This window comes from Calidris pugnax, unplaced genomic scaffold, assembly GCF_001431845.1.
Source record: "Calidris pugnax isolate Ruff unplaced genomic scaffold, ASM143184v1 scaffold18, whole genome shotgun sequence".
NCBI classification, from domain to species: domain Eukaryota; kingdom Metazoa; phylum Chordata; class Aves; order Charadriiformes; family Scolopacidae; genus Calidris; species Calidris pugnax.
In genome coordinates this window covers 19,387,306-19,410,952 of record NW_015090812.1, presented here as the reverse complement: position 1 = coordinate 19,410,952, position 23,647 = coordinate 19,387,306, and the positions used below count along the sequence as shown (strand labels likewise).

At 36.3% G+C, this 23,647-nt stretch overlaps 1 protein-coding gene across 1 annotated transcript in view; it reads right to left on the bottom strand.

Annotated features, from left to right (window-relative positions):
- Positions 1–208: 208 nt before the first annotated feature.
- LOC106886232 (hornerin-like) overlaps positions 209–23,647 on the bottom strand; it is an 84,006-nt gene continuing 60,567 nt past the window's right edge. The window contains exons 40-71 of the mRNA XM_014938964.1: positions 22,127–22,168; positions 21,986–22,024; positions 21,612–21,653; positions 21,470–21,508; positions 21,109–21,150; positions 20,968–21,006; positions 20,535–20,576; positions 20,393–20,431; positions 20,214–20,258; positions 19,685–19,750; positions 18,864–18,902; positions 17,256–17,294; positions 16,615–16,653; positions 16,306–16,344; positions 15,968–16,006; positions 15,248–15,277; positions 13,096–13,137; positions 12,115–12,153; positions 11,351–11,389; positions 11,028–11,066; positions 10,607–10,645; positions 10,215–10,253; positions 9,343–9,381; positions 8,871–8,906; positions 8,494–8,529; positions 7,728–7,757; positions 6,597–6,635; positions 6,126–6,164; positions 4,644–4,682; positions 2,867–2,905; positions 2,126–2,155; positions 209–1,773 (exon numbers count right to left, since the gene is read on the bottom strand). Coding sequence (XP_014794450.1) covers positions 1,675–1,773; positions 2,126–2,155; positions 2,867–2,905; positions 4,644–4,682; positions 6,126–6,164; positions 6,597–6,635; positions 7,728–7,757; positions 8,494–8,529; positions 8,871–8,906; positions 9,343–9,381; positions 10,215–10,253; positions 10,607–10,645; positions 11,028–11,066; positions 11,351–11,389; positions 12,115–12,153; positions 13,096–13,137; positions 15,248–15,277; positions 15,968–16,006; positions 16,306–16,344; positions 16,615–16,653; positions 17,256–17,294; positions 18,864–18,902; positions 19,685–19,750; positions 20,214–20,258; positions 20,393–20,431; positions 20,535–20,576; positions 20,968–21,006; positions 21,109–21,150; positions 21,470–21,508; positions 21,612–21,653; positions 21,986–22,024; positions 22,127–22,168 — 1,323 coding nt within the window. The 3' untranslated portion in view covers positions 209–1,674. The remainder of the gene's footprint in view (positions 1,774–2,125; positions 2,156–2,866; positions 2,906–4,643; positions 4,683–6,125; positions 6,165–6,596; positions 6,636–7,727; positions 7,758–8,493; positions 8,530–8,870; positions 8,907–9,342; positions 9,382–10,214; positions 10,254–10,606; positions 10,646–11,027; positions 11,067–11,350; positions 11,390–12,114; positions 12,154–13,095; positions 13,138–15,247; positions 15,278–15,967; positions 16,007–16,305; positions 16,345–16,614; positions 16,654–17,255; positions 17,295–18,863; positions 18,903–19,684; positions 19,751–20,213; positions 20,259–20,392; positions 20,432–20,534; positions 20,577–20,967; positions 21,007–21,108; positions 21,151–21,469; positions 21,509–21,611; positions 21,654–21,985; positions 22,025–22,126; positions 22,169–23,647) is intronic.

Genomic DNA, 23,647 nt, shown 5'->3' with positions numbered 1-23,647 from the left:
CGCCATTGGCGCCGCGGCTCGGGCCGCCTCAGCGGGCGTTGGGAGGGGGGGCGGCGCGAGGGGCTGCGCGCGGGGCCGGCGCCACCACAGCGGCCGCCGTGCAGGGAGCGCGGTTCCCTCAGGGGGACAGGGCGTGTCTCGCCGGAAAAAAGTCTTTTAAGTGGGGTATAATTGGGGTATTCCTGCAGCGAACGACACGAGTATTTGGTATGAAATCCGTGATACATTTATTAGAGCTGTGCAAGGCTAGTTCGAATTAAGATATGGACCTCTCACAGAGAACCATTCCAAAGAAACAAACTGCGTGGCAAATTTTGAAGATCGTATTTAGGCAAAACTCCTTTATGCTTCAATTACAGCTTCAGATATTTCGGTTGATTTACTGATGGTTGGCAAAGGACCCTATGTCCTGCACTGTGTGTCACATGAGAGAGAAAAATGGGTGAAATCCTGGCCCTGCTGACACTGGCAGCAGAACGTGAATGGACATTTATTTCATCAATTACAATTGTAAACCATGGGAGACAAGCACACTGCTAATAAATGCAGTTCTAACACTAGGCACATGTTCGATGAGACGTTGATGAGGAGAATGCACATTGTTAACACCAAGGGAGGTCAGCCCATGGCCAACGCTGCTGGAGAACGGACACAGCACCACTTGCAATGGTCACTGCATGAAGAGATGGTGGCTCTGGCAGCTCCCAAAGAGTTTGCTGCAAGATGTGAAGCTGCTCCTGAACTCAAAAATGGGGCATGGTCTTTCTGTGACCGCATCTACTGTACCTGCTTGCAAGACGTCAGCATTGTTCTTGAAATTAAACTTGCAGGTGTATTGGGTACCACAGGTTAGACTAAAGACTTAAGAAAAGGAGCCAAGATACTATCAGTTATATGAATTTAATTAAATTTCCATTCCTTCCCAGGGGAAAATGTGTTGTTTTTCAGCAGCTTTTACACTATGCCTCATCTGGGGTGTGTTACCTCATGTGCTTCTCTACAGAACTTTAGGTATCTGCAGTCGCTTTGAACAGAGTTCAGTATTTCTTTGATTGGAGCAGTTTGGCTTCTCTAATGAACAAAGTTTTAATTAATCCACAAAAATTTCAGTCCCATGGAATATTTTATTTTGCTTTGTAACCTCCATATTGAACTTGCATTTGATCACAGTAAACTAAAACCAATACTCTGATATTATTTTAGCATCTTTTCTTCTGTCCCATGGAGGGCTGCTTATCAAATGTTTATGTTAGCCTTGTTTTATGCAAAGATGACCAGGCACAGTGCTCAGTTTGCATATACAATTTGTTTGACCTCCTCCACTTTGGTTAATAACCAAGTATTTTCTAAGTATTTGTTTGTTGAACCAATCAGAATTCAGGTAGGTGTCCATCACATTCCCCATTGGAAATAAAACCAAAAATAAATCATATAGGTAGGGTACAATATGCTCTCTTAAGATGATGCCTAAAACACTGACAAAACTAATGACATCTACTAATGACTAAAACCAAAGGTAAACTAATGAGAAGCATGACATACTATCTAGACATACAACGTAACAGCCAAGTAGCATCTGCCAATAAGGGTATTTTTTTTTCCTTACATTAAGTAATTAATCTAATATTACTAAATATAATCCATGTCTAGGATGCCAAGCAACTCTTCAGAAGTTCATATAGACCATTTTGATGTAGCAGCAGCGAGAGCAAAGGCACTCAAAACACTGAATAGCAGCAGGAATTGGGGAGTGGAGTGTTTCCCAGCAGAGCTCTGTGAAAAAAAAAAAGGAAAAAGAGAGCAATTTGATAAACAAAATTCAAAATAGCTCAATTTATTACTGTTATAAAAGCATAGAAAGTTTCAGAGAAATATTTTCCTATCAGCCCCTTTTGTTATGTAGACATTTCTGATGCCACACCTATAGTACACCTATAGTTGTTCAGTTTTCAAGTTTTCCTCATTTTTGTTACTATTCCCCTTTATTATGTTGCACATGTACTCTCAAACATTTGTTCATATATAGGAAATCTGACAGATACCTCACAGTATAAGCAATACTTTCAGTTTCCTACAGTATGTATAGAAAGAAACCAGTAGAAACTACAAGAGGAAAAGTACTTACCACTTGACTGCCACCGGAGGAAGGTGAATTCTGAAAACAAACAAACAAAGAAATCTAGAAATGTTCCCACACAGTGGTTTTGAACACAGTTTTGCCTGTGATCAGCAGAATTTCAGTAGCATAACCCATAGCACAGGTTTAAGTTGTTCGAGAGGAAAGTAGCTTTGCATAAAGTAAATAGTTTTAGTTACATACTCTGTCTCATCTTACATTTGAAAATTTCAGCTATAATTAAAGAAAGGGAAAAGTCTATTTTTCTCTCATTCTACTAACATATTCCATACAGAGTTTTCCATCCCTATAGTTGAAAGGGGATGTTAAAAGCTGATGAGTACTGGGAAAAAACAGAGAGAAAAAAAGTGCAAAACCAGGTAACTTGCCAGTAAAAAAACCTCAAGAATCTAGATTTATCAAAAAAAAAAAAATTAACTGAGCCGAGCCTATAAAAATCTACACAGAGAACAGGAGTTTAAAAATAGAGGACAGCAGAGTGTAACAAGGCCACTAACTGGTATGTGAAGCAAGAAGGATTCAGGTTTAAAATGTAACATAATGAAATAGCTTTCCCAGGGTGAGGCCGTATTTTCCACAGTGTTTTTTTAAAGTATGCTCTAACACAAATGGAAGTAATACAGAATGTTCTCTTCAGACCAAATCATCCCGAAATTGCTCTAGAAACCACCCGGGTTCTTTGTTTACTAAGAAAAGAAGATGAAAATGCTGTGTTGAAAATATTCTTACCGGTTTCCCAGAATAAGTATTTCCTGAGGCAAAGCCGCCCTGTAAAATAGTTATAAATCATTTATTTTTGTTGTACGAGACTCTTAGTGAATTGTGTCCAAAGAGCACAAAGTGGTCTTGAAAATGCCCTAGGTATTAGTAGTTTTGATACTGACTTTGATTTTTCATTCATTTCATTCATTTCACTGACTTTTGACTTTTTCATTGGACTTTTTTCCCTATTTTCATTGAATCATCTCAAGTAAGCACAGCTACATCCTCTGTATTCCATGAACAATTTCAAAGGATTTTGAAAGAAATGTATCATTGACTGAACTACAAAGTTCGAAACTGAAACAGTTATCCTGATATTTAAATACAACATTCTTAATGGAATAATCCAAGCATGTTCCTATGAGTAAGCTACAGAGTATATAAAAAATTTGCTATGGGAGGAATGAATTTGAACAAAATATTCCAATTTTTATTGGTCATTTTTCTCAGACATTTACCATTGTAGCATAATTTTAAATTTCACCCTCATTATTGTTACCTATTTAAATACCAATATCCACATTTCTACTTTGGTTGTGGAATACTGAAAGAAAAATATCCTTACTGGCTTTCCTTGTTGACTGCCTCCTGAGGAAGATGAATCCTGAAAAAAGATATCCGTTTTCCAATCTAAGCCTATTAGTACTTTGATATATTCTTGTTATTTGGAATAAAGGACCACAGGAGAATGAACACTATTTTGTGTCCAGTCATCCAAAAATCCTAGGGAAAAGCTTCTCCGAAATACAAATATTTAACATCTTTCTATTACAACCATTCTTTTGAATGATGCATTAGTCAGAGAATTTAAGTTCTCAAGAAGAAAGAGCTATTTTGTAGTTATAATGTGTTTATTATACAGAAAGGAAAAATAATAAGATCCAATAAAAGTTTAATTCACCTGGAATCAGTCTACAGTTAGATGGGGGGGGGATATATATATTGAAAAATTAGATGTTCTACAAGAGTCTTACTCAGTTTTCTGGCAAAGTTGCTCTGCTTATTTGAGTGGCATTGCCAAACAGAACTCTTACAAGCTCTGACTCTTTAAGAAATGCCATCAAATATGGCACACACCATGTCTCACTTCTATGATTCACTAATAAGAAAATATAACATTTGTGCCCACTTTTTAATAACAGGTGGATACATCTTATTTCCTGTAAGAGATAAACTAAAACAGTTTGTGTGCCTATTTATATCACCTGCCATTGAATGACAGCAAGAGCAAGGTTTTCATTACATAATAAAAAAAGTGGTCTGAAGTGGGACAAGACGAAAAGACGCCTAGTTAAATGTCAACTATTATTGTCTTCAAAAAGAAAACAAAAAAATTTTCTTCAAAGCAGAAGCTTCTCTTCTAGCCAGAAATACTTAAGACAAATGGATATAAAATCTATGAAAAAAAGTGAGCCCTGAACACAAAGCGGACAATTACTATGAATTCCAACAGAAATAACTGTTCAGAAGTCCCCTACAAAAAAAGTAATGAAGATCCTGTAATCTCATTCTGTGATTACTAGAACCAATCCAGAGACTGACGTAAAAGTTCAGTTACAGAATAAAATGCTGGCTGAAAACTGTGGAACAGTGTGAAAATAAATATTTGCATTTGTTGAGATAAGTAAATCATGTGACTCTTTGCATATTTAAGTAATTATCAGAAAGATACCTAGTCCAAACTAACTGCATATAAACAGATGTATAAGAAAAAAGAAAAGTAAACTGAATTTTTTTTACTTACTGGTTTACCATATTGTCTGCCTCCAGAAGGATAAGAGCCCTGTAAGAAATCAATCAAACATCTATTAATTGAATGAAAAAAAAAAAATTTGCTTACTATCTTGAGACAATTTGTGCATTACTTAGGACAAACTTATTTGGGTGTTGTTTGAACAACCTAAAACTTAAGCCATCTACTGCACATGAAAACTATGGCAATTTGTTATTCTGAATCAAGAATGCAGCGTTATGAAATACAGTATAGCAATTAAAGTTTTACACAGCAGTAATTCTGTGTAGGAATTACTGTAGGAATTGTAACAAATTATTTTATTCAGCTTGCTGAAACAGCCTTAATTGCTATTACCTCAATTATTTAAGCTCAGTAAAAGGGCCAAATGAATGTATCTTTCAGCATCAAGTAACTGACCTGATCCAGACAGTTTTTGACAGGAGATCTCTGTAAAAAAGGTGCAGTGAAAGACTTCTGACTTAATTCCGCTAAGTTCCCTAACAGTTCAAAGTAGTAAATTTGGCAAACAATCACAAAACACCTGCTAAGACTATTCTTTGACATAAATATACAGATATAAAGTGTCTTTAAATATGGCTCTGTTCAAGAGAAAAAAAAATCTGCTTTATTTATGATTTTCTGAGAGGTCAAACATGTTCAGAGAGCATCATGTGTTCTATTGTAAGAGCATCCTTATTATTCCAAATGAGCCATTTCGGAAAAAAAGTGGTTTGCAGCTTTTAAAATCCTCGTCATGCAATAATACATGATCTTCTTGCTAAGAGTGATACTGAACTCAAATGCCTGCCAATGGAGTAAAAAGAAATTAAATTATTTTTTTAGTATAGCAGAGTGAAACACTGCGAATAGTGTAATACTAATGAAAAATATGTTCCACCTTCTTATTAGATAGCCGTCCGTTACATCTCTTTGGGCTAGTAAGATTTCGTGATCAGTGACAAGCTAAGTCTACACAAGGTACATAGGGAGCTGCTTACAGTAAGGGACTCGAACTGCAGCTGAGGATGGGGAAAGTAGTGTTATTATGGGTAACACACCAGAATTTATATTTTCAAAGCAATACCTTTTGGTATATTTTGAACCAAATTTACAAGTATTTAATCTAAACAAACACCCAAAAAAAGGGATAATTTCAATATAATTGAAAAAATAACACAGAAAATAGATTTTGAACTGGTGTGATAGCAATGTCAAACTGAAACATAAAAGTGGTTAATTAAAATTATCACTTGAGATAAGAGGTGTTCTGAGGTAAAAAACCTAAAGTTATGATCTGTGCAGTTTCATTAAACTGAAGTTTGTCCATGCTACTCCATTTTAATTACTGAGAAATTGTCCCTGTTTTCAGATAGTTATTCAGAGTAAAATGACACTGAAAAACTGACTGGCAGTATATACACTGCATCATATTTTTCATTTCATAAATAGCAAGTAGGAAGATCATCTTGAAAACAAAGAAAAGTTACTTGCCTGTCCACCATACTGACTGCTTCCAGAATAAGATGAACCCTGTAAAAAGAATGTGGAATTTTTCTAAATAATTTTCTTAAATACCATCTGGTATCAAAAACCCCCTATACCTAATCTAAACACTCATGAAGAGAAGAACTGGAAGAGCTTTAAACAATTATTAATGCAGTGGCAAATGGCTACTTATCCATACATCATATTAGTGGTTTATGCAGTAAGATGAATCCTGTGAATTATTCTTCAGTACTTTTTTGAGGTAAAAAAGCTGCTATAACTACAAAGTAAAATCTTGACTAGTATATAGAAAGATCAAGAGTAATTCAATTACTTTAAGCCAGATGAACATTCTGGAGTTATTGTTCCTATCTCTGTGACTAAACTGAACTCAATATTTAATGGCAAATATGGCAACTGAGCCATGTTTATTCCTGAGGAGATAATCTGTGTAAATGTTAAAGACAAATTGTCTACCTGTCCACCACCATGGTAGCTGTTTCCTCCAAAAGAGCCCTGTATTCAAGGAAAATAACAATATTTACTCTGTACTGAATTCAACATCATAGAGAGGAAAAATAAGAGGACACATTGACCTATTGAAATGATCAAGTCATTTGCACTGATTATTAATCAACCAAGTAGAAAGGTATACTAAACAAGTTAAGGATTTTGTTTCCATTCATCCTTATTCCTTCAGATTATTTACTTGCAAAGAGAAGTAAGATGATAATTTATATGTTGTTTTCAGCACTGTTGAGAATCAGAAGTGGCATATACACAAGTGGTACTTAGAGCATGTGGCTTTTGCTTGATTTCATAATCCAAGAAAGAGAAATAATCATTTACGCAATTTTGACTATACTGAAACAACAGATAACTGAACCCTCCCTCAAAAGTAAATTAGCTTAATTTCAGCAAAAGAGTGGGGGTTTTGTTTTTTGGTGGGTTTTTTTTTTTGAAGGGTTTTTTTTTTTTGAAGTATTTACAAAAATATAGAGAATACACTAATTAGACAGAAAAATGGAATTAGCTTTGACTTTTTTAATGTGTTGCTCTGCTCCCACTTGGAAGCATTTGGGGCAAAGATTTTAAGTCTAAGTTTCACTCATTCAATCATATTGATAATAACCATCATAAGAAAAGCACTATTACACAGCAGATAAACTATGAGATACTTGGGAAACAGGTTCTTAGAAAAGTCCCTGGCCTCTCTTGCAAACCAAGAGAAATTAAATGCTTTGAAGCAGTTTTTCATGTCTGGATGTTTTACAGAATTAGGACTAGTCTTCCCTTAATACAGATACTGGAGAACATTACTACTTGTTTAATCCAGGGTGGGGAAATTGCGATTCATTTCCCATGTATTTCTTTCAAAATAGAAATGCATCTGGGTAGCTAGTTTTGAATGCTATACTACAGTTGCAAGTCACTTAATGTTTTTGTCCTTAGCAGGTTCAGAATTTCTCATTTTGGCAGAATGTGAAAAAAACTTTAATCATACATATAAATTCACAGACAAAAATTATTTCAAGAAATGTAGTTCCTTGGGAATTTTCCAGTATGTGTACATACTATGCAAAATAGACAAAGACAAAGAGTACTTACTGAACTTCCACCAGGGCACACACATCCACCCTGTATAAAACACAACCAAACTTATTTTCCTGAGTCTATGACTGGAAGAGACTTCTGAATTAGTAAATAAAACTCACATGCTGCTACTGCAAGAAAATGGACTATAAAATCCTGCCCATAGACTCACCAAGCTCCATCTAAAAAGCAGTTTTATGTCTCTCTCTGTCATTTCAGGTTAGCTGTGTGCTTACTGATCACATTTTTAAATATAGTCTTCTATTTTCTCATTTTAAACTTACAGAAAAAACTTTACTCACCAAAAAGATAAGTAAAAAAATTCTGAGTAGTACTATTGAAAATATTTTAGGTTTTCTTTTTTTCCTAAAGAGGCCAGAACACCTGGAGTACATGCAGTATTCTTTCATGCTACAGGTGCTATAGGAAACAGTAAAGATGATTTCCAGTGGAGGCCTACTAGGTGATTTCTACTCTGATAAAACTGAGAGGTGGCCAGGGGTTCACCACTCAGTGTCTCACTTTCCACATTCAATCTCCATGAAATGTGTAAGAAGGAAAATGTTTAGCTCAACTGCAGCTGCCATTCAGACAGTTACTACTACTACGACCTGTGGGGTGTCTGAATGGCATGGAAAAAGAAAAGAACATGTTGCTGAGGCTTTGGGCAAAAAGGACAGCGGTGAAGGAAAACAATTCTTGTGAAGGAAAGATACACAGAGCAAATTGTGAGTGCCTGACACTCAGACAATTGAATAGTGTGGATAAAAAAAACCCGTACCTGTCCACCAGACTGTCTGTTTCCTGAAGGATAGCCCTGAAAAAAACAACGAGTAACTAATTATTTCTGTGTTACTGAGTAATATTCTCACTTGTTCTCTGTGGTCATTAGTCATTCAAATTGCTTCTGTTCAAACTGAACAAAAATGGGCTTCTTTGAACCATGATTTTTATAAGGAAGTATTTCCACGCAGTCACAGGCTCCTGTTCATATCATGATCTGACATACCAGACACAAACTTAGCAATCCTCACTCAGTTTGGCTAAAAACTGTACTTTCTCAGAATGTTCCCTTTTTTTTTTCCCCCAAAATACAGGTCAGTTTTCCTTATGAACTGTGTACCAAAACTGAAAATACTAGGAAAGTAGAAATTTTACCTGTCCACTATACTGGCTGCTTCCTGAGGCTATACCCTAAAGAAACGAGAAAGCATTTATATTTGTTGCACATTCTTTAACTTATGACCTGTCACAGAAAAACACACTTTTATTTGTCTTCATGGATTTAAGTGTCACAGGAATGTGAACGCTTCCTGTATAACTGTACTGAAATCTATTGGTCTTTACAATGGCTACTCTTTAAACAGAACAATAAAGTTTAAATCAAAGTCAGCTTCAGGCAGGTGTGAGTAGCACCGCTGCACTGGGCTGTGTGCTCAGGGCAGCCTCCTATGTTTTACTTTCCTGAGTGGACTGACACAGCAGAAAGTCGTATATTCATCTGTTCTGCCTAAACACTGTTTTGCTGTAAGCCACCCTTTTATAAAATACTCTGTTTTTCACAAAACAGAAAAAGAGAGAAAGGTGAACAATGGAAAAAACAACCCATAAATAGAAAACCAATTCTCACCTGTCCTCCATAATGGCTGCCACCTGAGAAAGATGGACCCTGAAGTAAAGGTGTCAATTATTTCTCTATCAAAAAGCTTCTTAAGGGTTTTTGAAAGAAAGACTATTTTCTTTCTCTGTTGTACAATGCAAGATTACAGAAAGATGAACACTCAACCTATTCCTTTATGTGTTCTGTGCAAACCAGGGATGGTCTGTAACGTACGAATCTTCCGTGATACTGATCATGAGCTATTAGGAATATATACCTCATTTCAGGAGACTGTGTTTGGACTGAAAATGTCTTTCTCCACTAATTCTCTCCAATAAATCTGACAATAAAAGTTTTCAGAGGGGTTTGTTTGTTGGGGATTTCAGTCCATAATAAAGGCTATACCATGAGGCAGCACTAGGAAGCCTCTCCATCATCTTTCACTTTACAAGGGCATGCAAGAGCTCTTTACAACTCCTGACCTTCTCCCCTGTTGCCCTCCTGAGGCATATTGCTTCTCTGATGTCAACTCTTATATTGCATTTTGCTGAAGAAAGCGAGGTATTCCACAGGTTAAGATAGAGGGGGAATGCGATCTGCTTCCAGCCACTCCATACTGTTAGAGCTAAGAAACCATGACAGCAGCAGAAGGGAAATGGGTCCAGAATGAGAAGGGCAGGTTGGAGAGCAAAACAAGGCCAGAACTGCATTTGCTGATACAACAGAAACACTGGCCCTTCACAGTTTTTGTATTGTTTCATATCATGTCTTCAGACACCTGATCATCTACTACCAGATTAAAAGAGTTTACTCAAATCATTTTTTCAGTCAACAGAGAAATACAAAGTTTTGATGTAGAAGCTGGGTGTTAGGATAAGGACTACAAATGAGAAGATTCTCACCTGTCCTCCATACTGGCTGCCTCCTGAAGAAGGTGAACCCTGAACAAAATGAATTAAATGATCTCTACATCCATGTCATAGCACTCCTTTAAACCACACTGCATGTGAAGGAGAGATATCTAATTTATTTCACTGCAAAACTGAGTGAACTGAACCAGTCTGTGCAAAAAGGAGTGAGACGTGCCTTCACCATGATGCATCAGAAATCGCATCTCCTAAAAACTCTTCTGTGGCATTGTATCACATACATTTAAAACTACTATATACCTAGCAATAAACTGAAGAAGACATGGGAAAAAAATTAAATCCATCTCCTTAAAATGTTCTTTTACATAGAGAATTACCAAATCTCTTGGATAAAGTAGTAGACACTACAAGGGAAGTATTCTCACCTGTCCACCGTACTGGCTGCCTCCTGAGGAAGGTGAACCCTGAATATCAACAAAAAAGGAAGCTGAAACTTCTTTACACCCATTTCATAGAGTCAAAGAATCATTTCATACGGCTTTTAAAAAATTTGGTCAGTTTCATGAAGTACTAATTTATTACAGAAAGACACGATCTTTAGTCCTGCAAATTTAATGAGCCCATTGAATCAACCACGTATTTCTATTTTTTCTTAGTCTTAAATAATTGTTTTCATCTGAACTTGTTTTGTTTAATCACAGTAGCACCACAATGCTATAGAGAAAGATTTACTGATAAGATTTTAGACTAAGATAAATAAAGCTAAGGTAGACAGCCGGATAGAAAATGAATATACTACAAGTTTGCATAGGTCAAAACTACAAAATGGGGACTATTAATGCTTACTTGTCCACCATAATGGCTGCCTCCATAAGAAGATGGCCCCTGGAAAAATATTGAAAATCAGTTATTTCTGAATATCTTATTCATGGTGACAAGCAGCAAAGACATCTGCATTTTGTTATTTGACTGTTTCTTTGTAATCTTCCCAGAATAAACTCTATATTTTTGTCTTCCTTGAATTCACAATATTACTACAGAAAATAGATCACTATAAAGTTTCTTGAGATATTAAATTGATATAGCCTTCTGGATAATCCTTTACTTGGTAAGAGTCAAATAATGGTAAAGCAAATGTATCACATAAAATATTAAAAGTAAGAGCTTACGTGTCCACCGTACTGGCTAGCTCCAGAGGAATATGAATCCTGTAAAGAATATTAAATAAGTGAATTACCTGCTGTAGGATTCCTTTAAATCAAAACATGGGCTCCCAAAATAACAGGAGCAAGGGAGCAAAGTAAGAGTGAAGGCAGCTGATTAATAACTAGAGGTCAAGCCTTACAAGGCAACTTGGGGAAATACCTGAGTTCCTAAGGAAGGGTGTAAGGCAAAAAAACCTGCTTGCTTTGTGTGACTTGTTGGGAAGATTAGAGCAGCATTCTTTCAAGTTCTTTTTCTGCTCATTTCTGTAGAATGGCATTTCTCTATCTGGAAAGCTGAATCCTGGGCCAAAGCTTGCAGTAAAAGATTGGCTACCTAACAGGACTCTAAAAACCAAACTCAGCAAGTTTACTGAAACCTCATACAAGAAGTTGTCTCTTTAAAGAGGGGAGATTTGATTTGTTTTTCTTCTTCATGGGATTAGGTCCACTAGAAATCAAAAATGCTACATTTTGATTCATTCTTCCCCCACACCTATTTTTTGTGTGAGCTTCTTTACACAAATTTCACAGAAACAAGGGCATTATTTGCTAAGAAAAGCCATCATGTATAATTTTTAGGACATATCAAACCCAATGATGAATTTCATTTACTGAGGTTTTGCTCTTTAACATAGTTCCTGTATGAGAACTGAATTTTAATTCAGTTTGTGAATAACCATTGTTTTCAAAAGTGGCAAGGTGGCTCTCCTTTTGGAATGAGTGCTTACTTGGCTACCGTACTGGCTGCCTCCAGAAGATGATGAGCCCTGGGTGTGGAAAAAAAGAAAAGAAACCAGTTATTTTGCTCTAACAGAACTATTTTAAAGCAAAACTTCTTGAATATAGCAATATTCAAGCAATATATAAGTTTCTATTTTAACATTTTTGTTTGGGCTTCAAATCCACTCAAAATGTAAAGTCTAGCCTTCCCGACTTCGTTAATACATCTAAAATTTAGTATGTACCTGTCTACCAGGAGGGCTGCCTCCAGAGCCTTTTCAGAAAGGAAATACCAGTTATTTCACTTTAAAGGATCTGACTGGATAGGCAGCTTATTTCTTTCAGTTTAAAATCAGCACACTGAAGAATGACATCCCCCCCAAAAACTTTTAATATTAATTCTTGCAGAGTATTGCAGACCTTTCGAGTACTCTAAGCTTCCACAAGATCTGCTAGGCTCATACAGAAATGAAACTGGTTTGTGCTTAGTATGTAATGTCAAGCACCTATCAGAAATGTGTCCTCCATAAGGAATCTGAACTGTGTAAAATGACTTTTCAATTGCCCTTTAAAGAAGATAAAGACCATGTTCTGAGGTAGACTGCAACATACAGTTGGGGGAGAACTAAGATCTACATTCAGTATGCAAAATCCACTCTCCCATGATGAGGTACTGGATGCATCTACGCATTAAAGTACAGATCAGGAGTGCGACTTTGAGACAAAACTCCTGATAGTTACTTCACTCACTGTAATTTGTTTAGACACCTTTCAGATTAAACTAAATTGTAGAATGCTCTCCAGGCGCACACTCAATACATTCAGGTAGTAAGCAGACTTTTGGTCCATGAGATCAGATCAGACCAAACCAAACCCTTCCTTAAATGTGTATAGTGCAGCCATTGGTTCAGCAGCACTGATTGTTGCACTCCACAGAGCTGTAGAGCTCATGAACATTAAAAGTGTTCATGATGATGAACATTGCTTACATTTGCAGAGGAGTCACTTCTGGCTAAGGTAGGGGATCCACCCTGTAAGGGAGGCAAGAAAAAAAAGAAAAATTAGACTTTGTTTTTATCACAAACTAAAAATGAAACAAAACTTTAGAATGCCCATTCTATGGTATTTTAAAGGAAGACTATAACTGTCTGAAATTAAATTACACTTACACTTCACTTACTTTTCTTAATTTGCCGAGATAGCAAATAATTTTTTTGGCCTGGAAGACCATAACTCACAAAGTATCATTTTGTATTTATCTACCCATGACACAAAAAAACGCTACTCAAGGTGCAGGAATATCCTTTACATACTACATGTTGATTGACATCATGTAATTTGCTTTGAAAAGCATGTATCACCCTATTTCAGAGTCTTTAAACAATTTCACATGGACTTAAAAGCACAAATGAGAAGTGGCTCGGTTTGTGGTTTTTGTTTAATTTGGTAAACATTGATTTCTGAGACAGCTTTTATGGTTAGCAATTTTGTAGACAATATTACTTTACCTTCCCTTCATGATAGATCTTTTGTGAATTAATTCTGCTATTTAATGCAATCAATTTTTTTATTTTTTGAGAAGAGATACACATCTCTGTAAATACTGTATGGTAACTGAAAGTCAGTGCTCAGAGAACACACTTTGCTGCCAACTTTGGGGGTTCCTGTCTTGTATCAGAAATAGTGTGATCAGCAGGACTAGGGAAGCAATCATCCCTCTGTACTTGACACTGGTCGCTGGTGAGGCCGCACCTTGAGTACTGTGTTCAGTTTGGGCCCCAATCACAAACTAAAAATGAAACAAAACTTTAGAATGCCCATTCTATGGTATTTTAAAGGAAGACTATAACTGTCTGAAATTAAATTACACTTACACTTCACTTACTTTTCTTAATTTGCCGAGATAGCAAATAATTTTTTTGGCCTGGAAGACCATAACTCACAAAGTATCATTTTGTATTTATCTACCCATGACACAAAAAAACGCTACTCAAGGTGCAGGAATATCCTTTACATACTACATGTTGATTGACATCATGTAATTTGCTTTGAAAAGCATGTATCACCCTATTTCAGAGTCTTTAAACAATTTCACATGGACTTAAAAGCACAAATGAGAAGTGGCTCGGTTTGTGGTTTTTGTTTAATTTGGTAAACATTGATTTCTGAGACAGCTTTTATGGTTAGCAATTTTGTAGACAATATTACTTTACCTTCCCTTCATGATAGATCTTTTGTGAATTAATTCTGCTATTTAATGCAATCAATTTTTTTATTTTTTGAGAAGAGATACACATCTCTGTAAATACTGTATGGTAACTGAAAGTCAGTGCTCAGAGAACACACTTTGCTGCCAACTTTGGGGGTTCCTGTCTTGTATCAGAAATAGTGTGATCAGCAGGACTAGGGAAGCAATCATCCCTCTGTACTTGACACTGGTCGCTGGTGAGGCCGCACCTTGAGTACTGTGTTCAGTTTGGGCCCCACGCTACAAGAAAGACATTGAGGTGCTGGAGTGTGTCCAGAGAAGATCAACAAAACTGGTGAGGGGTCTGGAGAACAGCTGAGGGAACTGGGGTTCTTTAGCCTGGAGAAATGGAGGCTGAGGGGAGAACTTATTGCTCTCTACCACTACCTGAAAGGAGGGTGTAGAGATGTGGGGGTCAGTCTCTTTTCCTAAGTAACGGGTGACAGGATTAGAGGAAACAGCCTCAAATTGTGTCAGGGGGCGTATTGAACGGATATTAGGAAAAATTTCTTCAGCAAAAGAATTATCAAGCATTGGAAGGGGCTGCCCAGGGAAGTGATTGAGTCACCATCCCTGGAGGTATTTAAGAGACAGGTAGATATGAAGCTTAAGGACATGGTTTAGTGGTGGGCTTGTCAGTGTTAGGTTTATGGTTGGACTCAATCTTAAAGCTCTTTTCCAACCTAAATGATTCTATGATTCTGTAATTCTGAATGATGTTGGCATAATGAGAAGTAACTCCTACCATGTCACTAATATGTAAGTCACCAAAGGAACAATGAATATAAAATTAAGAGTACATTCAAATAACTTAGAAATAAATAGGACCACAGATAATTTTCCAGTTAAATAATTTAGTAAAAGCAAATGTGTAAAGTAAAAATAACACTTACAGAACTTCCTCCAGAACAATCACATCCACCCTGTAAAGATTGCAGCAAATATTTAAGATATCAAGAGCAAGGGACTGAAAGGGACTTCAGTTACAACTCAGATCACTTTCTCTACCATCCCAGGTATGCAAGCCATAAAGTTATAAGTGCCCAACTTCTAGAAATTAGTCTATTTTTTGTTCTCTTCATCCTACGCAACTATTCCCGCACTTATTGCTCTGACGAGGCAAAAAACTTCTAATTTTGTTATTTACAAACTTTAGCTTAAAAACCTTACTCACCAAACGGACAAGTAGCAAAATTCTAAGTAGCACTACAGAAAACAATTTTCTTCCCTCTGCCCCCTTCCAGAGAACTTGGAATACATGCAGTATTCTTTCATGCTACAGGTGTTACAGAAAACAGATTTCTACTCTGATAAAACTGAGAGATGGCCAGAGATGGCCACTTTCAATCTGCACAAAATGTGTAAGAGAAATGTTTAGCACCAACACAGGTACAAAAGCTCAACTACAGCTGCCATTCAGACAGTTACTACAGGCTGCTACGACCTGCAGGGTGTCTGAATGACATGGATAAAGAAAAGAACATGTTGCTGAGGCTTTGGGCAAAAACGACAGTGGTGAAGGAAAACAGTTCTTGTGAAGGAAAGGTACACAAAGTAAATTGTGAGTGCCTGACATTAACACAACTGAATGGTGTGTGTAAAGAAAAGCGTACCTGTCCACCAGACTGGCTGCCTCCTGAGGAAGTTGAACCCTGTAAATGTTATATTTTCATGTAAAGGATTTTCTTTAAGTTTGACATGTATATATTTGATTACAATGTATTGTCTTTTACTCTCTAAATATGTTTGAAAAGATCTATCCAGTTAGGAACATGATTTTATATATAGAAAAATTAATAAGGATAACCCCTCCTCACCCTCCAAGTAGTCTGAAAATTTAGGTATTACCAATCCGGTAAAATTTTCTTGAAATATATATATTGGGGAAAAAAAACCCCAACAAACCACAAAAAAAAAATACTGAAGAAAAATATGAAGAGTTAGTATTTACCTGTCCACTGGAGTAACCACCACTTTGAAAAGATGATCCCTGCAAAAAGTAGAACAAATGTATTTTTGTTAAAAATGGCTTCTGGAAACTGCAACTATGCTGTCGAATAGTCATACACACATTTTTTAAAAATTTGTTGTTTTGTTTTTTTTAACAGTTTGCCATTTAGTTTCACAAGTCATGATGGCAAATGTAAGGAGAAATTCTAGGAGATAAACAGTTGCATATAATTTACTCGTCAGGATAATTTTTAAATAAAACAGCCATTTTGGAAGGGAACTGCAAATAATGAATAAAATAGATGCTTACATGTCCACCTGACTGGCTGCCTCCTGGGGAATAAAAATCCTGGAAAAATGTATTGAAATTACATGAAAAAACCAAAAACTTCCTTTCTTTTGTAGTATGGAAAGATCAGGATGGAAGCTGAACAGTACTTCTCCACATTCCTTAATTTTCTCTCATGGATTGTTCAAGAACAAGGGAAAATGTCTTCCTCTATAAAACAGCACATGCCCCTTTTTGCCTGTTGATAATTGTGCTTTTGGTGAAAGATATTCTTTTGGATATAATGATTAAAAGTCCTTTTATCTCCAACAAAATAATTTCTCAGCCTGTGTCATTTAACTCTCATTAAAATAAGTAAAATGACAGGAAAACGGAACCACTCATACTGAAGCGTTTTGCAGTCAGGTAATGAGCAAAAAAGCACAGGAATCTGAACAAGTAAATTGTGGTACCGTGTTTGTGAGTTTGAGATTCAAGAGCACACCTCAGCATCAGTTGGGATTTCTAGCAGTACTTTAACACTTCAGCCATATTGTCATTCCCTCTGTGCTTGATGACTTCCTATCCCATGCTGGAAGCTGCCACACCACCGATTTAGGTGGCTAGCAGTTGCCAAGCACTGGGGCAGACACCCTGGCAACATGTAAGGAAGGAGTGCTTACCCGTTCACTCTGCCGGCTGCCAGATGGTGACGTGGAATCCTAAAAAATATTAGAAGCTCGTTATTCCATGGCAAATATTTCTATTATTTTCTAACCAAGGGTGGAAGGCAAAGAAAACTACTGCTTGTTTGCATGGCTTGTTGGGAAGGTTAAAGATGTAGGCTGTATAAGCAGAATTCTTTCAAGTTCATTCTTTGCTCATTTCTGGAGAATGGCATTTCTATATTTGGAAAGATGAATCCTGATGTAGTGAAATAAATGAATGACATCATATCTCTATGTTATTTCCTCTTAGAATGCTATAGGGGAAAAACATCAGCACTTTAAAAGCCATCTTGGTTCTTCTAAGATCTCAGTGGTACCCATCAATGTTGTTTATAACTTAGGTTTTTTTCAGAGGGCCTCAGGGCCCTCTGTAGTATCATATTTTAGCTTTGCTGGATATCCACAAGAAGATTTTGGCACGGAAACTGTGTATAAACTAATGACACACTATACTGGTGGCTGAAGTGCACAGCAGAATTTATAAAAATTTGAGGAGAACAATTTTCTACTAACTAGGACACTGGAAAACATACTTCTTCGAAATCTAGTTAAAGTATAATCAATCACACAAGACTCTGAGAAAATGAGACACTAAACTTCGAAAGTTTTATAAACAGCTTCACCAGAATTAATAGGAAATATATTTTACTCAGGAGGAAAGGTATGGTCTTAAACAGAAAAGCAAGCAGTTCTCACCACACTACATTAAAACAGACCATTCCTATGAAATATATAGATGAAGGAACTTGAATCTTAGATGTCTGGCATTGGAAAAACACAAATGAAGTGTACTGTGAATTGGAGATAGAAAGAGAGAACTAGTCTGTGCAGTATTGATAAGGGAAGTTATATTGTAGAAAAAGAATAAAATGAGATAATGATTAAGGGTTAATTATGATGTTTTCTCAAAAAGACAAGGAAAAGTTGAGTTTTAAAATAAATCTGCATTTTAAGAGCAATTAAGCTTGAAAGTGGGAATTGTTATGAGAGTTCAGGGAATATACTACTAAGGAAATACGTCACAAAAAATAAGCCTTAAGAACAAGAATGTCTGATCTGACATATTGATAGTACTGTTCTTGTACTTCAATTAGTGTTATTTAATTAATTTAACTCAGTGAAAAAGCAATTAAATTGCTGGAAGTTAGATGTATCTGGTTGCTTTGCATACCATGAGCATATACTAATATTAAGTTTCAATGGCAATTGTGAAATAAAGGAAAATGGCTTCCTTTGTAAATGGTGCTTCCATAATAATTGATTCACAAAATGTATGATCGTTACAACTGAGAACGGTTGTAACTATAATTTTAAGTCCTTATGATACCATAGCACAATAATGTGATGTAACTTAAATCTACATTTTCCTTTATCTATAGAAGCAATATAATTTCAAATAAGTTATTAAGTTATTGCAGAAAATTACTAAACAGCAAAGATGATTAGAATGTACTGTGAAGGAGCTTTTGAAGATAAGATGATAAGATGAAGTCCATGTAAGCACCTAGATAGTTTAAAAGGTAGTATATTCTAGTACTGATATACTTGAGAAGAAATGCTTACACTGTCATTAGCTTCACTGCCTCCTATGGAAGGTGAATCCTGTAAAATAATGAAAAAACATTTGTTTTCATATGAAAAGTACTCTTACATGATCTTACTTGTGGAGAATATGAAATAGAAGAATAAAAATAACCAGCCACTTAGAATCTCCAATTTTTTGTAAACCAGGGAAAGTGCAAGAAAAGATACATAACTTCCCCTGTTGCTTAAGCAGAAGAGGTTAAAAAATAATTCCAAAATTAACCATTCTTTACATTCAAAAAACCCATTATCTATGCTTACTTTCTAAATCTTGCACCAGAAGTAGCAACATGACACAATTTTCTATGAAAAACCAATCTGAATTATATGCATTACTATTTTTAATAAATAAATCAATATGACTTCAGCTGATGTAAAATGTATTTCTGAACAAAATGGTCCCTACAGAATGATCCCACAATGACATTCCCCATCAACAAATGCAGACTTCAAATACAGTATGTGCACTGCCCTAGACTTTCAACAGTTTCGGCATAAATACGGTGTGTAAAGCAAATGCACAAAATATTTTCCCTTTGAATGACCTAATGCATAAACAATAAAGAAGTTGAAGCATTGAATAGTCACAGTGGTGCAATTACTTTATATAGTGCATCACCTTCCCTCCATTATGGAAACATTTGGAGTTGTAAAAGGGTAAATAAAAATGAAGAGAAACAAAAGGTAAAATAGCATTTCCATGGTCATCACTTAAAAATAATTGAAATATGGAACCCAGTACACCTAAGAACCAACACAGGAAGCTAAAGCTTTTGATGTATGAGACAAATAATATTTACCTGACCATAACCTCCAGTACTGCTATATGTGGAAGATCCAGCACCACTGTGCGTGGAAGATCCACCCTGTTTAGAAAACATAAATAATTTTCATATTGCCGACAGCTATATATATATTTTTTTTACGCTTAATGTAGGGATCTTCTTCTGGGGAGATTTAAAAAATATGAATTTTACTTAGTTATCAGAATCGCTACTGAGCAACTCAGTTCTGCCCCTGTAAAACACTAATTTAACATTTTTAACTCAAATTTTATTTCCACTTTTGAAGAGACCTTCCTCTTGCAGATAATTCAAAGCTAGCGTTGTTGAGGAGAATAAGCTTTAACAGTTGGAAGCACCCCACTTTTTACTCCCCTATAAACCTTCAGGCTACTTAGTTAAAAGTACATGCAAATTCAGACTGCAAAGAAAAAAACCTACCTTCATTAAAATACAATGAGAGCCAAAATACAGAATATAGCTGTATTTTGCCAGGGTAATGGCCCTCAGCACCCTTTATACAAAGAGAAAAAAAAAGAGTATTTACCTGACCGTAGGACTCACTGCTGCTGTCATAGACAGAAGACCCACCCTGTGCAGAAAATAAAGAAACATATTATTATTTTGGTTCCCTTAAGAAAGAGTTTTCCTTCTGAATAGGGCAGTATGGTAATGAAAAAAACAGAAGGCTGTTACCTTTACAAATGAGGAAAACCACTTACTTACCTGTCCGTAAGATCCACCAGGATAGGAGGAAGATCCTCCCTGTACAGAAAACACAAACATTTAGTGTTTTGTACTTGAAATTGTTCTCTCAAGGAAGACTTTTAGACTGCTCCTGTGCAGGCACAGTGACCCAAATATTTACCTGGTTACCAGAGTAAGAGCTGTGGGAAGAACCTGGGCCCTCCTGAAAGGAAAACAGAGACCAGCTATTTTCTTGCAGACGAGTATTTAAATACCAGTGTATCTGGTTCTCTCTTTACACTCTTTCTCCCAATTCTGACCTAACTTTTATGTACCTAAACAAAAATCAAGACCAGTATTATTGAAATGGAAGAAGTCTTCTGGCAGTAATTTTCTTAGCCTGCAAAAGCTTGAACTCTGCAGATACCATTCTGCACTGTTCCCTGTCAAACCTCACACCCCTGGGTTACAACAGGGTTAATTTAAGATTTCTACTCTAAGAGACAACTTCATGTCTGTAATTATAGCATGTCACGGCACGCGCACTACTGGGAGTGAAAGAACCAGGATGATGGGAGTCTGTGTTGTCCTGGTAAGGGAGGAAGAACAACTACCTGTCCATAGGATCCTCCAGGATAGAAGAAAGGCCCTCCCTGTGCAGAAGACAGAATGTGTTACTGGTTTATATTTGGCTACTCCTTCAGGGAAGGTTTTAGATGGAGCTTCTGAATAGGGCATTTAATCTGAATGTTTACCTGGTTACCAGAGTATGTGCTGTGTGAAGAACCTGGGGCTCCCTGAAATGAAAACACAGACTAGCTATTTTCTTGCAAACAGGATGGTATAAATAGCAATGTACCTAACTCTCACTTTAGGCCAATATTGTTAAAGAACAAGGAAGTTTTTATCACTAATTTTCTTAGCTGGATAAAAGATCATTCCATGGAACTTATAAACACAATTTAGTCTTTTCCTCTGACAGACTTAATCTCGTAAATTACTAATGGTTGATTCAATTGTTGGGGGTTATATTTCAGAATAGTCACTATATTGGGAATATAGGAATGAAGATAACAGAAGGCTGTCTTATCTTTGCAAATTAGGAAAACCGCTTACTTGTCCGTAAGATTCACCAGGATAGAAGGAAGATCCTCCCTGTACAGAAAACACAAACATTTAGTGTTTTGTACTTGAAATTGTTCTCTCAAGGAAGACTTTTAGACTGCTCCTGTGCAGGCACAGTGACCCAAATATTTACCTGGTTACCAGAGTAAGAGCTGTGGGGAAAACCTGGGGCTCCCTGAAAGGAAAACACAGACCAGCTATTTTCTTGCAGATGAGTATTTAAATACCAGTGTTATCTGGTTCTCTCTTTGCACGCTTTCTCCCCAGTTTTGACCTACCTTTATATACCTAGACAAAAATCAAGACCAAAATCAAGATACCATTCTGCACTGTTCCCTGTCAAACCTCACACCCCTGGGTTACAACAGGGTTAATTTAAGATTTCTACTCTAAGAGACAACTTCATGTCTGTAATTATAGCATGTCACGGCACGCGCACTACTGGGAGTGAAAGAACCAGGATGATGGGAGTCTGTGTTGTCCTGGTAAGGGAGGAAGAACAACTACCTGTCCATAGGATCCTCCAGGATAGAAGAAAGGCCCTCCCTGTGCAGAAGACAGAATGTGTTACTGGTTTATATTTGGCTACTCCTTCAGGGAAGGTTTTAGATGGAGCTTCTGAATAGGGCATTTAATCTGAATGTTTACCTGGTTACCAGAGTATGTGCTGTGTGAAGAACCTGGGGCTCCCTGAAATGAAAACACAGACTAGCTATTTTCTTGCAAATAGACATTTACATGAGTCCATTTCTGAATTTCTGTTCTTACAAAATAGAGCTTTTAAACAGGACATTACTGCCATCATTGAAAGAAGACACTGGTTATTGTTATTAGAGATAAGGAAACCTTTAGCAGGTACTTTTCTGTTCATATTAAAAGACTTGAAAGAAATCGTAACTTCTCATTTTACTCTTTTAATCACAGAATCCTATGTCACACCTGGCAGACTATATTTTTATAGATGATCATGACTCTAGTCGTGTTCTTAAAAATTGCCAGATTACTGAACTTCCAAAGTGTAAATAAGGTTTAGGAGAGCAGATTTTTCAGCTCACCGGTTAAAGAAGAAAACTATTTACCAGTACATAACATCCATCATTATTTTCACACCCCTTTATGTAGAAAACAGACAGTGTTATTCAATGATTAGACTGCTTCTTCAGAAACCGCTTGTAGACTGAGCTCTTGCCTTTGGATGAAGCTTAGAGAAAAAGTGGAGTAATTGCAGTGTGAGGAATTTGGGGATCCACATAAGGAAACCAATTGTTTCTTTTCAAACAAGATGGTTTAAATATGTATAACTTTGACTGTTAATTTATAATATTTTCCAGGTTTGAAGAGACCTTCATGTAACTCATTGCTTTTAAATTTACATTAAAGCTTTTTGCAGGAATTTTCCTCCAGGGATAAAGAAACTTCATGGAAGTAGATGACTGTCTCTTTTGAGTGAGATTTATGAATGCTGGTTTATTTAAACATACCCATCTACCTATACTTTGCTTTTTTTATTCAAAAGAATGAACCTGCCTATCCTGGCTGATGTGTTTAATGCTAATCTGCCACAAATAGAGGATTAACCCCGGATATAAAATGAAAATAAGTCCAGTTTTAATTCAGTTTATTCCTTTGCAAAGATCACTGAACTTTACCGTTGGGTGAAGACAAAGATCAAAACTATTGCTACATAGTTTATCATTAGTTAATTCTATCAGCTAATAATACCACAAAGAGATATGAGTCTCATGTATCAAAGTGGACACATCTGCACTGAGAACTGGTTTTCTAACATGTCCAATTTAGATATCTCATTTTCTTCATGTTGAAAATTATTGTTGGATAGCAACTAAATACACTCTCCTCCCCTTGGCCAAGCTGTGGTGCCTTGTTGTTAAAAACTAAGCCTCTTGGTGCACCAATTTAAGCATGCAAAGAAAAAGGCTCTGATAAAATGAAAACTTGCATAAAGACATCCATCTTTTCCCTTGTAAAAGGATTTGCTTATATAGCACTACAGTCACATGACACATAAAGAAGATTTTCCTCGATGAAGTTTCAGTATTAGTTATTTTAATAGATTAGTCTATATTTTAAAACAAGTAGGTGATGATTACTGCTCAGCCTTAATTATATGAAAGAGGCAGTATTTTACCTGACCAAAATTACCATTGC